Raw genomic sequence first — 17,414 nt, 5'->3', positions numbered from 1 at the left:
CAGTTGACTCACTCTTCCCAAGTTTTCAAGTGCCAGTAAAACAGTCACTTCTCATGCACCTCACTGCTGCGTTAGATTCTAAGCCAACCTCTCAACATCCAGGGAAGGATAGTTCATCCCACCTGCTCCTGACGCTGTGTCACTCCGCAGACCTCCTATTGTCACTTCTGCTTCCAAATAGGAAGAAACCCTCTTCAAGCCTAGCACTTGCTGCCCCCTTTACCATCTCCATAGCCTGGCTTCCCACAGGATGTTCCTAAACACCCTCTCTCCTAGCAGTGCAGTCCCTCGGAGCTAGGGCAGAAAACAGTTCCTGATTCTCAGATGCCATTTCACAGCCCTCTACAGTTTTTAGGATTGTGCTTTCCATCCTTGGTGATCTGTCTTTCCATTTCCAAAACTGAACACAATGCTCCATACACAGCTGAGCACTATGTGCCGTGGTGACCTCAGAATTGCTACAGGGAGAGCAATCTAGTTGGTAGGAAAATATTTTGCTTTTTGAGACAGGGTCTCACTGTGTTACCCAGGCTGACCTTGAAGTCCTAGGCTCAAATAATCCTCCTATCTCAGCTCCCAAATAGTTGGTATTACAGGCCAACCCAAAACTTTTCATAAGGGTGGTGTGACCCCTGAGATAACTAGGAGTGGCCAACAAAAATCAACATATAGTCCAGAAGGGCTGAATTAAAAATACATATAGCTCACTTAATAAAAAAGTATGTTGGTATGTACATAAAAGAGCAAAAGTTAACTGGATTTAATAAAAAAAGCTAAAGCTTGCTTGTTTGTTCTGTTTTTCACATTTCTAACCATCCATCAATGGTTCCATGAAGAGTAATTGTGCACGGGCCCCAGAAATCAGACGTACGGATTCAAATTCTCTTTCCACCATTTATTTTGAGCAAATTATTTAATTTTTCCATGCCTTAGTTCTTTCATCTGTAAAATGAGAACAATAAAAGATTCTACCTCATAAGGTTGGTATAGTATTAAATTCTTAGATAATGCCTAATACATTGTAAATGTTTAATAAATGTTACTTAGTATTTTATTCCGTAAGTTATCATCAGCCTGAGAATTTTCAACACATGCTTCATTGCTATCTTTTCTCTGTTAGCACTTTTCATTTTATTTATTTATTTATTTATTTATTTATTTGGTACCGGGGATCAAACTCGCGTCCTTGTGCTTTCGAGGCAGGCTGCAGCACCACGGGGCTAAATCCCCCGCCCATGTTAGTTCTTTTTAAAGGTGATCTTAAAGGCAATAAGTTTCTAAGATGGCGGAGAAATTGAAGATACCCCTGCAATCAACTTTCTTGGTATCTTGGCCAACTTTAAGCCCTGGTACGAAGAGGTATTAAGAGCAACAGGCAAAATATCAGTAGCAAATACATTTTTAAGAAAACAGCTTAAGGTAACAGCTATCCTCCTAATTATAGAAGTTAAATATTAGAAACATAAGGTAATTGAGAGAGATGAATTTTAGAAGGAAATAGCTGAGAAATAAGCATCAAACCCATATATACTTTCGATGATTTTAAGAAAAATGTACCTTCTCATCAAGTCTCTGTGGGGAGAAAATGAGATACGTGAAAGCAACTCAGAATCTCATGTTGGGCATTGTGTATAATCACATGGCACTGTTTTTGCTCTCAGTTTCTCTCACGACATCCTCTTTTCTATTACAGTCACAAGAGGCAAGCCAGGGAGCCGTTCAATGAGACAAAATAGAGGGCACATGATGTTCCCAGCAGGACACTCAAGTGGGACCATGTTCTTACCCTCCATGCTTACAGAATTTTATTTGCATAGAAGAACTGCAGGAGCTCTGGATGATAGTGACTCTGAAAGACATTGGCAAGGGTACATGTGAGGGAGGGCTCACATGTCTTCTTGACTACATCACTAGTAGAAGGCTGTCAACATGGAGCATGAGGATAATCAACGGGGAGAGAGAGAGAAGCAGCATCCCCGGAACTGGAACTGCCAGTACACTTTGTACATGATCTCCCAGGTGAGTCGCCATTTGCTTTGCATTATGGGTCAGTTAAAAGGGAAATAATTGGCCTGAGACATTTTGGGGATGGGGGTGACTCCCTGCTTTGCCTGACCACCTCCCATGTTAAGTACCGGGAGGGTAAGGACCTGAAGAGAATTCTTTCCTGCCCTGGCTCACTCACCAGCTGCCGGCAGAGTTTTGGGTTCCTTTGCTCTTCTTCATTCTGGAAGCTGTACTCCTTCCTCAGTGTCAGGTATGGAGAGCAGGCTCGAAAAGTTGTTTTGCAAGCCTGAGAAAAATAATAATACCACATTATGTTGAAAATATTAGAGAGTTCTAGAATCCCAAGCAGGGATACCCCACAGAAGTACACCCAAACTATGGTCAGGGCTACTGAATGAGTTAAAGCAGCTTCCGGGATGTTTGCAAATTTGATCCATAAATAAATGTTAACAAAATGGCAGATCAGTTATCTAGGAGCTGGTGGGGTATAGAGCATCACATTTTCCGCAGCCCCTTATCACTGCAGTACTGAATTCCTAAACTCAACCTTATTCCCTCCCTCCTTCTCTCTCTTTCTCCATCAGAAGATAAGGGACTTCACAGAACTCTTTGCTCCTATGGGTTTTGAAACATTTGTTCAGTCCCATTACAAAGCAGGCCTGAAGTTGATCCAACCCTGTTAGGACACATTTTCTCCAAGAATAATAATTTTTTTAAAAATCCCATAGGGAGTTGAGAACTGGTGAAAAGACACAGTGAAAAGAGCTAACTGGGGGTGAATAAATACACTCATTCAGCAGGTGGCTGTCCCCACTAAACCCACTCCCTCCTCCCCATCCTCGTAAACCTGAGTTTATCCAGACTTCTCAAGTGCTGGATTGGGCAGGTGGGTAAGAGGCAAATGGAAAAGAACATCCTTACTCAAGCGGGACGTACACACGGGAGAACTCTTTTCTAACTGGCCCTGACCACACTGGCAAGAACCTAAGGTTTTGACACCTCAACTCCACGAAGCTGCCTCACATCCCCCATGACCAACAGGGATTCCACACTGTTGGGCGGAGAATCACAATCTTACCTTGGCAACCTGGGGATTTCTGTCCTGTAAATGTCTTAGGAGGCAATCTTGGGTCTGCTTCACCTGATTGGTGAAAAACTTCTTCCATTTCCACCCAGCAAAGGCAGCCAGTTGCCCAAACAAAACTAAGGCTGAGTATCTCACACTGTCATTCTCCTGTGGGTTTCCATCAACAAGACAACAGTGCCAGGTCATGACCAAAAGTCAACAGCATCAGGCACAGCACAGTCATTGCTCTTGGATGCACATGACAGGATAGCATCAGATCCAGAGCCCTGTTCCCTCTTCTTCCATAAATAGACACACACCATCCTACAGGTGTTCAGCACCATGGTTTCGCTATCAGTCTATCTAAGCTCTTTCCATATCAGCATTTAAAGGAGTTTTCTTTTTTTTTTTTTCCTCCCCTTTCTCTTTCTTTTCCTTTTCTGTATTATCATTCACTGGACCAGTCTCCCATTTATTACTTCAGCATTTTTTGCCAGGTCACCTTTCTGCTGTTGCTCTCAATTTCTCACACTTGTCGTGGAAATAAGGATCCTGTTTCTTCCCCCAACACCCTCCCAACTCTCCTGGTTTTTAGTCTGATGGGTTAGTTCATGCCTGGAAGATAGGCTCAGCTCTTCTTTTGCCTCCCACGCAAGCTGATTGCTCCACATCTTTCTCTTTCCTGACGAGGCGTCCATGGCCCAGAGGATTTCAGCAATGAGCCTGGAGTCACCCATCAGGCTACAGACCTAGGGAGGGTGGAACTCGGCCTCTTGACTCTGAGGGCACAGGTTTTTATACCAGTTTTCAGTGGCCCAAATGAGCCAAAGGGAAGAGGGCAGGGCTGGGTCTTCTCAAGGACAAGAAGCATCCTGAACACAGAGGCTAAGCAAGATGGAGGACCACTGATCATTCTGTGACATCTTTAGAAATATTTTTAGCGTGTGTCGCACCTATAGAAATTGCCTGGGGGTTGCTATTTTGTTCACTGAAGTATCAGTGTGTTTATGTGTGTGCTTAATTCAACTCAGCTAACACTTACAGTGAACTGACCTGGTCTCCAGCCCTCCCTGAATGCTGAGATGTGCATGAACGCTACGACTGGTGTCAGAGCCAGACGGTCATCCAACAGGGGCACATGTATGGGTGAACATGGAGTAAGGCAGACAGTGAAGAGTGCTATCTCAGAAGGAGATAAAAACCATCAGCAAACAACTCTGCATGAGACTCTCCCTCCTCTACATGGCCAAGGCTTCCATGGCCAGAAATGATAGTAGGCTAGCAGTTTTATTTATGGGCAAATGGCAAACCAGTCCTGAAATTCAGAAGGGACACCTAGAGAGATTTAAGGACCTGCACCCAAAACATTGCTGACATTCCAAGGTGGGTGAGATAGACGCCTTCCTCTCCACTCTTCACAGAGTTTATATTCATTCAAGAGCAAAAAAATCTGTCTCTCTTTGAAGGAAGGAGAAACAAACATGCTGGTGGCTCCTGTAAAAGCCCCACGTTTCACAGTTTCAAGGCTTATTCTTTTGTGGAGCTGGCACAGCTACCTGACACTGTGTGGCTCCATGGGGACTCAGAGTGTGGGGAGCTTGTGCAAGTTTCTTGGGCAGAAAATGAAAGGTCTGCTCCCTGTCCATCTGGCCTTAATCTTTCAGAGAATAACTGGCAGGCTAAATTGATAGCTTGCAAGCCAGGTATCTCAGATGCCTCACAATTTCAGGTTAAATGCTGCACCAGTGCTCTCCTTGCCCGGTCCATCTTGTCCCTGATAGTTGACAATGCAGGCAATATAGCCAGAAGGCCTGCTTTCATGTCCACTTACTGCCCTTCAAACCTTGGGCACGGTCCAAGCTTTCTGTGTTTGGTTGCCTCAGCTATAAAGTGAAGGTAATTACAGTGCCTGCCTCACAGATTACTGTGAAGGCGACATGAGCTGAACTAATCCATGTAAATTATCTCGCACTGTGCATGGCCCACAGGAAGGGCTCACTGAATGCTATTGTTTTGTTGTTGTTATTGGTTTTGGTACTGGAGATCGAACTCAGGACCTCACACTGGCCAGGCAGGCGCTGTGCTGCTGAGCTAAATCTCAGGCCCATACATACATCAGTTAAGTGCGTGACTGGTACAAATCTCGTTCCATGAGCGACATAGTAACTAAGCAGTGCTCTCATTTTAAATCCCACTTCTATTTCAATACCCCCAAATTTTTATGAATCATCTCACTTACATCATCCAAAAAAGTCCTGGTCTGAAGTGTGATGTCTATGAAGAAGGAGCCCAGACCTTTCCGCTGGAGCCTGCCCAGGATGATGGTCAGAGCCTTCATACTCTCATGGATGACTTCAGAACTCACAGGGTCGTACAATCCGTGCACCAGCAGGTCTAGCGTGATTTTCTTATACTTTTTCACCTGTTATCAAGGTTTGCAAAGCATTAATCACCCGGGAATCATTCTCTATGAGTTGAAAAGCATTGCCTTCCATCTTCCAGTAACCTAGGTCTTGAGCACTGAGAGATCACAGCGTTCTTATGGATCTGCCACCCCAACTCTCATCAAAAAACAAATGCTTCCATTAACCCAACCCAAAAGCCCAACTCGCTTTGGAAGGACAACAGAAATCATGAGCTGGGGAGGGCACTGGTGGAAGGCTGGTGGACAGTGGTGACCCAAAGGCTTAAGGGATACTAAGTACTTTATAATGGGGAGGTCACTGAATGGTAAGGAAGTTGACAGATGCTAACGGTAGAGGTGTGACCAGAACTTTATTACTGAAAAAATAAATAAATTATGAGAATGTTTCCAAGGAGGGCGATGTCAGTGTGGTCACCTCTGCCTGCGGCTGTGTACTGTGGCTGATGGTGGTGAGGAACGAAGGCCTACATGAGCCTGAGTGAGCCACATCTTTGTATAATCTGCTCTTCCTGAGTATGGAAGGAACCATGCTTGCTTCTAGCCTAAGAGACTGCGCAAAGGTAACAAGATGTAGCTCTCATGGCTACTTTACATCAAAGAAGACTCCACTGTAGCAGACAAGAGTGAGAAACACCCACCCGCCAGCCTTTAAGAAGTAAGCTGCCATGTCATAAAAGGGTGACATCCGGGCACTGGGAGTGGCCCTCAGCAAAGGACCAGCAAGAAAATCGAAACCTCAGCGCTGCAGGTGGAAGAGCTGACTTATCCCCCCAAACCACTTAAACTTGGAAAGTGCCTGAGCTTCCAGAAGGAGCACAGTATGGCTAAGCCTAGGCTTTGCAGGAGCTTGAGCACAGAACCCAGCTGAGCTATATCAGACCCTTGATGCATGGACTTCTGTGAAATAACAAACACATGCTGCTCTGTCCCCTAAGCTTGTGGTGATTTGTAACACAGTAGCCAACCAATCCGCGTGGAAGGTATTAGCTCCAGCCTTGGGGACTCCACACATGAGCCCTAGAGAGTGGAGAAGATTGCCTGAGTTCACCTCCCTTCCCTACCTGGTTGGGGGCTTCACAGGCCATGGTGCCCAGGCCTCTCATTGCCAGGTGACGCTTTTTAGCACTGGGGTCCCGGGCTCTTTCTGCGAAGATGAAAAACACATTCTTCAAAGGCTCCCGCTTCTGGAGCCTCAGTTTCCAAGACACCTGAGTGATGGGTCAAAAATGTATTAATTTGGGATTGTTTGGAGTTATATTCTGCACCTAGACCTAACCCTATCTCTTCTCTCTAAAGAGAATCCTATCACTGCCTGGTCAATTTTGCCCTTCGTTCTCCAAAGAGCTGCACGCGCACATGAGCATGCATGCACGTGTGTATATGTGTGTGTGTGTGTGTGTGTGTGTGTGTGTGTGTGTGTTTCTGGGATCAGACCTAGGGTCTTATGTATGTTAATCACACTCTACTATTGAGCTATGGCCCCATACCCCAGAGGTATTGATTCTGCTGGAAAAATATATTAATTTGATCTGCATCAAGGAGGAAGAAAAATAATGCAGGACTCATGTCGAGGTGGGTTTGGGAAAATTATAGAGATGCTTTACAGCTGTGGTAGGTGTGGCCGAAGTTGAGAAGAAAGAAATTTACAGGGGTTGAGGTGAGAATATGGACACTTTTCGTGGTATAAAGATGATGTTATCCCTCCAATGTTAAAGATTCTCTTCTTCCTCCAGCTCCTCCATTTTTCTGCTCCACTTCATAGCTAAATGCCTTGAAAGACAGGTCTGTGCAGTGCTTCCTTTCTCCAATCTCTCTGTCTGCCCCCGCATCTGCTGATTTTGAACTCACTAGCCCAGGCTGGCTTCCATCGTTCCCAATCCTCCTGCCTCAGCCTCCTGAGTGCTGGGCTTAGGCATGCGCCACCCCACCCAGCTCCTCCTGTTCACCCTTGAACCATCTGCAATCAGGCTGATGTTCTCCCATCTCCATCCCTCTGTATGGCTAATTCCAGGGTCCATTCTCAGCCATCATCTTACTCAACCTGCCAATAGCATGTGGCACAACTCGCTAAGCCTCTCAGAGCCCTTAAAGTTCATCCCAAGTCCAGGATGCAGATCTCTGTGCAGTTAAGATTAGGAAGAGGAATGCATAAATAATTCAAGTCAGGAAATACTCTGTGTCTGATGAAGCAACTTGTGCTTCAAAGACAATTCTGAGTAATTACGGGGCAAGAGATGGGACAAGAGATAAGCCGCCCTCTGTAGTAAGCGGTAGGGGAGGGGGCGTGGGTGCCAGGAAGGCCCTGGTGTCCTTCAGAACACAAAACAAGGCAGCCTTATTAGGGTCAGAGGCAAGATGATGGAAGATTCAGACAAGATCAGAGACAAAAGCCACCTCCCGACCATCCTTAGTAAGTGTGGGGTCGGGGAGATGCAAATCTAGCTGTTTCTGTAGCACTAGCAGCAAGGCTGAGTAACTTCCAAGCCTCACTGTTATCGCTGAGTATTCACTGCCATTCATTCTACATTTTTATTATTGAGTTAGCAGCAAGTTAAATCCTTCTCAACTCATCTGCCTGTCTTCCTATAACCTAAATTAAAAGAAGACTTTTGGTTTCAGAGGAATCCTCAATGGGGCAGGTCCAACTAATGACAGACCGAGCGGGCACACATCTTTGGGGAAGGGGCATTTGTTCATAACATTTCATGTCAGACCTTAGAAAAGAGAGATATCATTGATGTCCTTTTCTTCGTGGGCTTGGAAGTATGGATGGAAAGGGGTTGGTCCAGGAGTCTCTGTGTTTGGTTCATGGCACTGAAAAAAAAGTCAAAATCATCACAGGAGCCACGAACACCCATGTGCAGCCTTCTCCTCGATGAACGCCACTGCCCAAAGCAGAGACTAAACAGAGGCAAGACCCCAGGCCTCTCCTAGGAGCCTGTCATCCTGGTGAGGAGCCAGGACAAATCACATAAGGAGGAGGGGCAGCTTGGGGCTGCTGGGGTGTCCATCTCTGGCTCCCCGTTCCATCCTGCAGACTTCTTTATCGCAACCACCCAAGAAATAAAGCCCACATTTCTGGCCTCACCCACAGACTCCTCAAGATTAGAGTAAACTCAAATTGTTGCTTTTTTTTAAAGCTCCCTGAGAAGGTCACTGGATATTTGGGTTCTGCATCTTGCTGTCTGAAAATGCACCTATTCTTTCATTCAGAAATCCTTCGGTCCTGCAGACATCATTGGCGCACCATCTGCTCCAGGGTACACGAGGTGTGAAGCAGTTCTGGAAGTCCTGCTTTGTGAGTAGCTTTATGAGGTGTGATTTTTAAAATGTGAAGGCTGCTGCTGAGCACCATGCAAGAGAAAGAGGCCCGTCTTCATCTGGCTTAGGCACCATATGTGCCACTGTACAACCTCTTGTTCTTCTCCAAAGTCAAGATGACCGTGGTTGGTAAACATTTGGAATCAATGCAGGACATCGACAGCACCAGTAAAGACACACACAACTTCCAGAACCATTTCAGAAAGTGGCAAGAATGTTGAGATAAGCGTGTTTGTAGGGAGGCAGGGACTTTCGTGGGGGGCGGGGGACAATGGCAATGTGTCTTTTACTGTAGTGAATAATGTTTCGTTAAACATTTGCTCTATTTTTTGGTCACTCTTCACACATAAAAGGTGGGCATCATCACACTGTAATGAACACCGTGTCTTTCACTGTTGTAGCATAGATATGTTACGTATATGTTCCGAACTCATTACAAAGAATATTGGGCAGCTCTACGTGTGCTGAAATGATCTTCAAAGCAGACTGCCAAAGGAAAAATGCGAATCCATGTGTACCGTATATTACTATTTGTTTAAAATCAAAACAGGGGGGGCAGTACACAGGTACAGCTAATGCTTGCATTTGCATGGAACAGGGAAGGACACCCAGGAAATGTGACCCACAGTGCCTCTGGGGTGGAAAATCTGAGGACCTCAGGTGGAAAGGAGACTTACTGTTTTACTCTTCTTGTATGTATACAGTCTTTAATTTTACCAAGTGCATCCATTTAACAAATGTATATATTGTGAATATATGTCATCATTAGAGATTCAGATCAGCAGCCTGATCTAGGGCCCAGTAGTATAAAGCAGAGCTGCTCAAACTGTAAAGTGTGGAATCATCTGAGATCTTGTTCGAATACAAGATTTGACTCAGTGGGTCTGGACTGGGGGCTCCAGATTCTGCTCTTCTTCCTCAATTCCGGGGACACCAATGCTGCTGGTCCAGGGACCACAATTTGAGTGGCGAGGGTGTAAAGAGCCACAGGACTTGGGAGAGGACTGTAGGCTGGAGGTGCTGGCAGAGCCCTCCCACAGCACACTGCCTGGGGGCAGAGGCAGGTGTCTTTGGCACACTAGGATTGCAATGGGATTCCACAGGGTTAGGGGTAGCAGAGGTAACAATGATTGACACAGCAGGAGAGGGGGAGGAGGTACAGCTACAGAAAGTAAAAGCCAATTGTGGAGGACTTGACCACTAAAGAGTCTGGTTTCAGTTGTGTTTTGTTGATAGACGTGATTTGTTGGCTTTTTACAATTGAGATGAAATCCACATTCAATCTACAATTAACCAATGTTGTGCTCCATCTATCTAGTCCCAGAACACTTTTTGTCATCCCCAGAGAAAATCCTAAACCAACTGATCCATCATTTTCCTGCTGTCCTTCCCCAGCCTCTAGCAATCATCAATCGTGAATCTAATCTGGATATTTTATATATGTGGAAATGTGACCACTTGTGCCTGGCTTCTTTTACCATATTTTTTCCAAGGTTCGTGGGCGTTGCAATATGTGTCAGTGCTTCGCTCATTGCCACAGTTTGTTTACCCTTCCACCTGCTCACAGCGCTCAGGTTGTTTCCACCTTTTTGGCTGCTGTGAACAATGATGCTCTGAATGTTTGTGCACAAGTGTGTGTCTGTGTGTGTGCCTTCCGTTTGGGGGGTACACAGCTAGGAATGGAATTGCCAGATCATAGGGTGATTTTTTTCTTTCTTTGTAGTACAGGGATGAACCTATGCCCTTTACACTAGCTACATCCACGACCTTTTCAATTTTTTTTTTTTTTTAAATTTTGAGGCAGGACAACAAATTTACTAAATTGCCCAGGCTGGGCTGGAACTTACACCCCTCCTGCCTCAGCTGCCTAGAGTGCCAGGGCTACAGGTGTAGACTACTGTGCTCAACTGAGAGATTCTATGCTTGTTTCAGGAGCGCCAAATCATCTTCCACAGCTGCCACAGCGTTTTATGTTCCCATCAGCAGCGTACAAGGGTTCCGATTTCTCCACTTGCCCTCCAACAGTTGTTAGTTTTCATTGTTACTATTATATCTTAGTTGGTGCGAAGTGATATTGTGTTGTGGTTTTGATTTGTGCTTTCTTAATAAGCATGGCTCGCATGCTATTGGTGATTTGTGTATCTTTTTTTGAAGAATTTTCTGTTCATATCCTTTGCCCTTCCTCCTCCTTTTTTGAGACAGAGACTTGCTAAGGTGCTCAGGTTGGCCTCAAACATGAAATCCTTCTGCCTAAGCCTCCTGAGTAGTTGGGATTACACACATGTATCACCACACCAAGCCTCTGACCATTCTTTAATTGGGTTGTTTGTCCTTTGGTCTGGAATTGTAAGAGTTCTTTGTATATTCTGGATACTGAACCCTTAACAGATATATGATCTGCAAATGCTTTTTCCCATTTCCACTGTCTTTTCTCTTTCTTAACAGTGTTCTTTAATGCACAAAATGTTTACTTTTGATGAAATCTAATTTGTCATTGTTGTTACTCTTTGTGCTTTTATCTAAGAACCTACCACTAAATCCAAGGTCACGTACATTTACCCAAGTGTTTGAAGTGTTTTACAGCTATAGCTCTTATATTTAGGTTACTGGTACACATTGAGTTAATTTTTGTACATGGTATTGGTGGGTCACCAACTAGCCATTGACTTTGGGTATTTTGTGTTTTTATTTTTATTTTTTAATAGAAGAAATGACAGGCAAGTGGCTGTATTGGTTCTCAACTCTGGTTCTGTCAGAAGTACCTGAGGAACTTTTGCATATCCAGTACCCTGACTGCCATAGATCAAGGCTGGGCCCACACAATTCAGTGAGTAGCTGAAGCTGGCCACATAATCCAGTGACTAGTCACTGAACTAGAATGACTGGGACCAGCTGCCTTGGTTTGCCCAGAGCTGAAGGGTTTCCCAGAACACAGGATTTCCAGTGTTAAAGTCAAGATTCTTGGGCAAACTTGGGACACATCCCTACGGATAGAGTCCCAGCCCTCTTACACAGATGCACCTGACCAGGTCTGACCTGCAGGCAGGCACAGCACAGATTTATTTTCCCTGTCATCTTTGCCCCAGGTTGTTTCAGTCATGCTGTCCTGTTCACAAGACAAGGCAGAGGTCCGCAAGAACAGCTCTTCACCTCCTCACCTCCAGTTCCAATTTCTCCTTCATCTTTGGCCAGTAAACCTCTGTTGGGACCAAAATACAAACCCAGAAAATTGCAACACCACCTCCAATCCAGTTAATGAGAGTTTCTCTTTACATCAGTCACCTGGCTGAACTACAGTTCTCTTTGTTGAATTGAAGGCAGGCCCTGGGCTTTATCATAAATCCAGTGGTTCTCATTAATTGATCACACATTAGAATCACCTGGCAGATGTGTTAAAATACACATTGCCAGGTCTGATCTCAAGAGTTTCATATTCAGATTCTGCAACCTCATAATCTATACTCCCAGGAGATACTGGGGTGCAGCTGACCTAGGGACCATACTTTGAGAACTGTTGCAGTAAGAGAAGGAAACCGCAGTATCACAAGTCATTCCCCTCCAGAGGAAAGAGATTATAAACCTTACTGAGGCAAAAAAATGTTTTGTTGTTTCTTTCTGGGGGTTTTCTTCACACAAGCTTCTGTTTCAATGGAACCTGCCACTCCTCAGGTGGAAGGCTCTGCATCAGAGCTGACAGATGCCAGCCAATGGGTACAGGGAGCTCCAAAGAAGCACAAGTCCCACAGGCTGGGAGTCTGCTCGCCACGGAGGGCCTCATTGCAAAACAGCAGGCATCTGTGTTCCAAGGCATAGAAATTATGCCTGGAGCTGCTCTCCACTGCGAGGGAAAACAACCTGTTCCCTTGTTTTTCATGCTCAAGTTCTACTGCAAGATTAGCAAGACAGCCAAAGCAGCTTCCCCAGACTTCTGAAGCCAAGCAGCCATCCTCATCTTAATAGACAGGTCTAGAATTCAAGATCAGAGAAAGCTCTCCAGCAGGGCAAAGTGAAGGAGAGCTGAGGATTCAGCATAGGGTTACAGAGACACACAGGCCCCACCCTCAGCTGACTGCTCGTTCCACAAGCCCTTCCCACCTCCTCACTTCCATCACGAGACAAACTGTGATTTGCTCAGTCTGGTATGCTGTCTCTGAGAGTCTATCTTGATTTCTGGTGCAAAAGCAAAGCATTTCTCACTGCGCAGGGGTGCTGGCCATGCGCCTGTGTCAGCCTCCCCGGTATATGTTACAAACTCCAGAAGTACTAGGTCAGAGTCTCAGGGAGCATCAGGTCTGAGCACTGCACTTTCCATTCAAGTGTCTACTGGTGCTACACACAGCTTGGTATATAAAATCCCCTGTGCTAGAAATCAGTCCCAGGACAGTCTACTCCAGGAAGCTGAGCTCAGGCATCAGTAGAGACCCCAGCAGTCACAGGAGGAGGTGGGCTGTTGGGGAGAGGGAAGCACGTCAGAATCTTTGCAGAGGACAAAGGGCTAATGGCATATGTTTGTGGAACACGATGGATTTCACTATTGCTAGGGTTTGAGTTGGTTTGTCCCTTCCAGAACTCATGCTGAAATTTAATCATTATGAGATATTAAGATGTAGGACCACATTCGGCCTTTAAAAGGCGGTTAGGGTTCCATTCTTATGAATGGATTAATCCACTGTGATTATGAGATTAATGGGTTAAAGGGTTATCTCAATGGGTCTGCTAAAAAACAAACAAACATACAAATAAAACAGGTCGGCTGGATTCAACCCCACCCCCATCCCTGTACCAGGGATCGAACTCAGGACCTTGCCTTTGGGCAGAGGCAGGTGGGTGCCACTGAGCTAAATCTCCAGCCCTTCCTGAATTTCTTTTATGCTCCCTGTGCTTCACCCATGGATATCCTGCATCACCTAGGAACTTCACCAGCAAGCAGGCCATCCATCACCGGATGCAGCCCCGTGACCTTGATAAGTCTCTTCTCTTTATAACTTTCCAAATCCACGGTGCTGTTATTAGCAACAGAGAATGGGCTGAGATAACTATCAAAACAAAATCGTGTGGGGTCTGGATGTGGCAGAGCTCACCTGTAATCCCAGCTACTTGGGAAGCTGAAGCAGAAGAACTGAAAGTTTGGGACCAGTCTAAGCAACACAGGAAGACCCTGCCTCAAAATTTTAGCCAAGTTATAAAGGGTAGCGGGGTAGCTCAGCACTAGAGCACTTGCCTAGCATTGGAATCTTTTTCTCATCTGTAAAACGAGGAAAGAAATTTATATTTCTAGCAATCCTATCAACTCTGAGTTCATTGATGGTAATATGCATAGTTACTAGCTATTGGGTGGGTGTTTTTGGTATGCTACACCAGATTAAACAGAGTCTACCAAAGAAAATGTATACAAACTTCAGGGAAAGAAAAAGAGGATACTTTTTTCAACAGATGGGGTTACCCTCATATGGTGGACCTGAGAGTATGTCATATATCATAGAAATTCCATTACACTGCTGGCCCTTAGAGAAGAAATTGAAAATGCATGTGCAGCAATCTCAATAATCAAGGTTACCCAGGCAGTAGTTCGCCGTACTAATAAATGTCTGGAAGCTCATGGCCGCCACTGTGAGCACCTCTTGTAATAGGCCTACTTGTATTAACCCCATGATGTCTCAATAAATATAGTATTAAAACATATATACAAGTTTATTTTATCCTGAGGTGCATATACTTCTTTTTGCCAGACTCTCTATCTTATACACTGTGCAGGAGAAGCTGTTTTAATTGATCTCTGCTCAACCATCACGAGAGGGTAACTGGATTCTCCAGGCTCTCTATGAATTACCAAACACTGCTTTTGCCGACTGTAATCACTCCTCCTTCTGCTCCTGGAAGTGACATGCTTACCAAGAAGCAGTTCACAGCAGCTGTACTTGATCTTCAGGCTGTGAAATGTATTTATTATTTTTAAAAGTTTAATTTATTTATTGCTGTGCTGGGGACAGAATTCAGGGGCCTCTCATATAGGTAAGTGCTCTACTGCTGAACTACATACCCAAACCTATAACTATGAAACTTAAATACATAGCATATCAACTTCCAAAATATGAATATACCAGCAAAGGAAGATGTTTCTGTGAAAGCAGAGTTGAATTTTCAGAAGGATTCCTCAATAGGAAGCTGCAAATTAGGGAGGTGGCCAGTAAAAGTTTGGGAAAAGCTTAGCAATCCAGAATGATTTTTGGAATTGGAATGATTCTGTAGAAGGTGACTTCTTAAGTGCCTTCCTGGGCATTTCAGGTTCTCTCTATGTTTGAAGAAAGCAAAGCTAGAACTCACAAAGTATGCAAGTGATTAATGCAAGAAAGCAACTCCAAAAAGCGGACGGGTGGGACCCATATTCGAGGATCAGGCTGTGGCCCTCATAACAATCTTGTACTTTCCGGTATAATATTTGCAGTATGTACGGTATCACCTTTTATGATACTCTGCTTCTTCATTGATTCTCTGAAATCCAATCTCAATCACTCAAGTAAGAGCACTTTCACCGTATTTCATGTAACCCTCACTCTAACCTTGGGGGGTAAGTTTAATGGTCTTCATCTTAGGAAAGAAGACACTGGGACTTAGAGAAATGTTAAACAACTCAGTAAAAGTCAAACGATAATGGTGGAGAGGCGTTCTAGCCTCCAAAATCTACATTTTTATCACTATTTCATAGTCTACATCCAGTTTTTAGACAAAGCCTTGCATGCCAATCGAATACTAGTCGCTTCTGTTTGAAGGAAGCACCAAGGTCTTCCCTTCAGTCCCTCCCATCCTAAAGCTCTTTGCTGACCATGTGTTCTGTGCCTGATTAACGCAGTGAAAAGGAAAAGAAAAAAACAGAAAAACCACATCGGCTTCATGGCCAACATTGCCCAAGTGGCTTCTCCAGAGAGGACGTCACCAGCTAGCTACATCTCAGACAGGGTCCCTCAGATAGATGGTGACCAGAGCGGTCCTCCGGGAGCTCCGGACCCCGGCCTGCGGCGCCCTTACCTGCGGTCCGGGCGGCCCCCAGGTCCTGGGTGCGCGGTGCTCGGGAGGGCCGCTGTCCCCCGGTGGCGGCCAAATGTGATGACTCGGCTAGATCTTCCCAGCCCTGAACTCCTAGCACACAGAAAGGGGAAATAGATGAAGCGGGGCCGGTTAGGAAGAACGGGCCAGCATAGAGTTTTGGAAAGTGAGACTCGGATGCGGGGAGAAAAATCAGTGTTTGGTAGCGAGGAGGGGGAGGCAGTTGTCCTCTAGTGCTACCGACGAGGTTGTCGCGTCCCAGCACAGTGCTGAAGTGTTTCTCCGCCCCACCCCAAATTCTTCCGTCCTGTCCAGCCTCACCCCCACTTTCTTCAGAAAGGACGCTAATTCTGAAGCCCTTTCTCTGCGCCAAACGACAAGGGTCAGCTCAGCGCAGTTACCTCCTTCTGCCACTAGATGGCGCCATCCCTCGACTTGCAGCTTCCCTAGCATTGGAGTCTTTTTCTCATCTGCAAAACTAGGAAAAGTCGAATTTTACCTGAGATGGGACAGTATTCGTGCCAAGCAGCCCCATGTAACTGTAGAACAGACAACTAGCGCTTTAACCGGTGACGTCCCTTTCCTGCTCAACAAACATCTTATGTCCCGTAAGGAGCGATGTGAACCCTCAACAATGTAAGTGGGTTATTGCTAAAAATAAAGCAACATGAAAACCTGGATACTACAGTCTCTGAAGATTTTCAGCGCTCCCTCTCCGACCATTCCTCTTTCCCCAGGCTAACTACGTGCGGAAACCTACGTATCAATATTCAATTATTTTCTGGCCCTGGTTTGGATAATGAGGGCAATATGTTCTATGAGGGGGGGTCAGCTCTCACAGACCTAGGAGCTTATTGGTTTTTCTTTGGGTTTGGTACTGGAGATTGAATCCAGGGCCTTTGTACTGAGCTACATGTTCAGCCTTATTTTTATTTTTCAATTTTGAAACAGGGTCTTGCTACATTGCCCAGGTTGAGCTTGAACTTGTGATCCTCCTGCCTCAGCCTCCCAGGGTGTTGGGATAGCATGTGTGAGCACCACAATTGGCTAGGAGTTTATTGTTATACCAGTAGATAACATGAATGAATACTTTCATATGCCAAATATTGCAGTAAATATTACAGAGACTATCCCAATTTTAACACCAAAACAAGATAAGAGCTTTTCCTGTCATGCCCATTTAAAACTAGGGTAACTCAAGCATTAGAAATTATTTTGCCAAAGTCATGAAGTTGATTAATGACAAAATTAGAAGTCAACCACAGGCTCACTGCTGCAAGACCTTGGACTCTCCACCAGGATGCTACACCATGGACCAGTTTGGAAAATCTTCTTAGAAGATAAGTGACAAATATAAACAAGAAAAGTACATCAGAGTAGGGGAAAGAAGATGGAAGCTCCGAGAAAATTAGCACGAGGCCAAAACAAAACCCTGCTGACTGGGCTCCAAGGGCACTGCTGTTGACTTTAGAGGATGCAGTTTCAATAGTGTTAGAAAAAGGAAACCAGGATGCCAAACCAAGGGGCCACAAGGAGAGAGGAAACTGAGAT

At 45.1% G+C, this 17,414-nt stretch overlaps 1 protein-coding gene across 3 annotated transcripts; it reads right to left on the bottom strand.

Moving 5' to 3' along the window:
* Window positions 1-817: 817 nt before the first annotated feature.
* Window positions 818-15,884, bottom strand: Mro (maestro). Of its 3 annotated transcripts, XM_010621727.3 has the most exons (7): window positions 15,846-15,884; window positions 8,213-8,312; window positions 6,560-6,706; window positions 5,313-5,495; window positions 3,086-3,241; window positions 2,186-2,293; window positions 819-1,849 (listed from the first exon to the last, which is right to left on the bottom strand). In XM_010621727.3, the coding sequence occupies exons 2-7, from the start codon at window positions 8,306-8,308 to the stop codon at window positions 1,796-1,798; spliced, it is 744 nt and encodes a 247-aa protein (XP_010620029.1). In that variant the 5' UTR covers window positions 8,309-8,312; window positions 15,846-15,884; the 3' UTR covers window positions 819-1,795. The 3 variants fall into 3 exon arrangements, with proteins under 3 accessions (XP_019062683.1, XP_010620030.1, XP_010620029.1); XM_019207138.2 differs by lacking the exon at window positions 15,846-15,884 and having other exon boundaries at window positions 818-1,849; window positions 8,213-8,600; XM_010621728.3 differs by lacking the exons at window positions 3,086-3,241; window positions 15,846-15,884 and having other exon boundaries at window positions 818-1,849; window positions 8,213-8,599.
* Between the last annotated feature and the right edge of the window lie 1,530 nt (window positions 15,885-17,414).

Source organism: Fukomys damarensis, unplaced genomic scaffold (genome assembly GCF_012274545.1).
Source record: "Fukomys damarensis isolate Sample0158 unplaced genomic scaffold, DMR_v1.0_HiC HiC_scaffold_30, whole genome shotgun sequence".
NCBI classification, from domain to species: domain Eukaryota; kingdom Metazoa; phylum Chordata; class Mammalia; order Rodentia; family Bathyergidae; genus Fukomys; species Fukomys damarensis.
This window is presented reverse-complemented; position numbering and strand designations above follow the sequence as displayed.

Bases quoted from the DNA above. Each gene is read 5' to 3' on its own strand.
- Mro (XM_019207138.2), bottom strand. From the start codon at position 8,356: ATGGGTGTTCGTGGCTCCTGTGATGATTTTGACTTTTTTTTCAGTGCC. The intron at 6,707-8,212 runs GTCTGACATGAA...CCCATCACTCAG, and splicing joins TGATATCTCTCTTTTCTAAG to GTGTCTTGGAAACTGAGGCT. The intron at 3,242-5,312 runs GTAAGTGAGATG...GGAAACCCACAG, and splicing joins CCAGGACTTTTTTGGATGAT to GAGAATGACAGTGTGAGATA.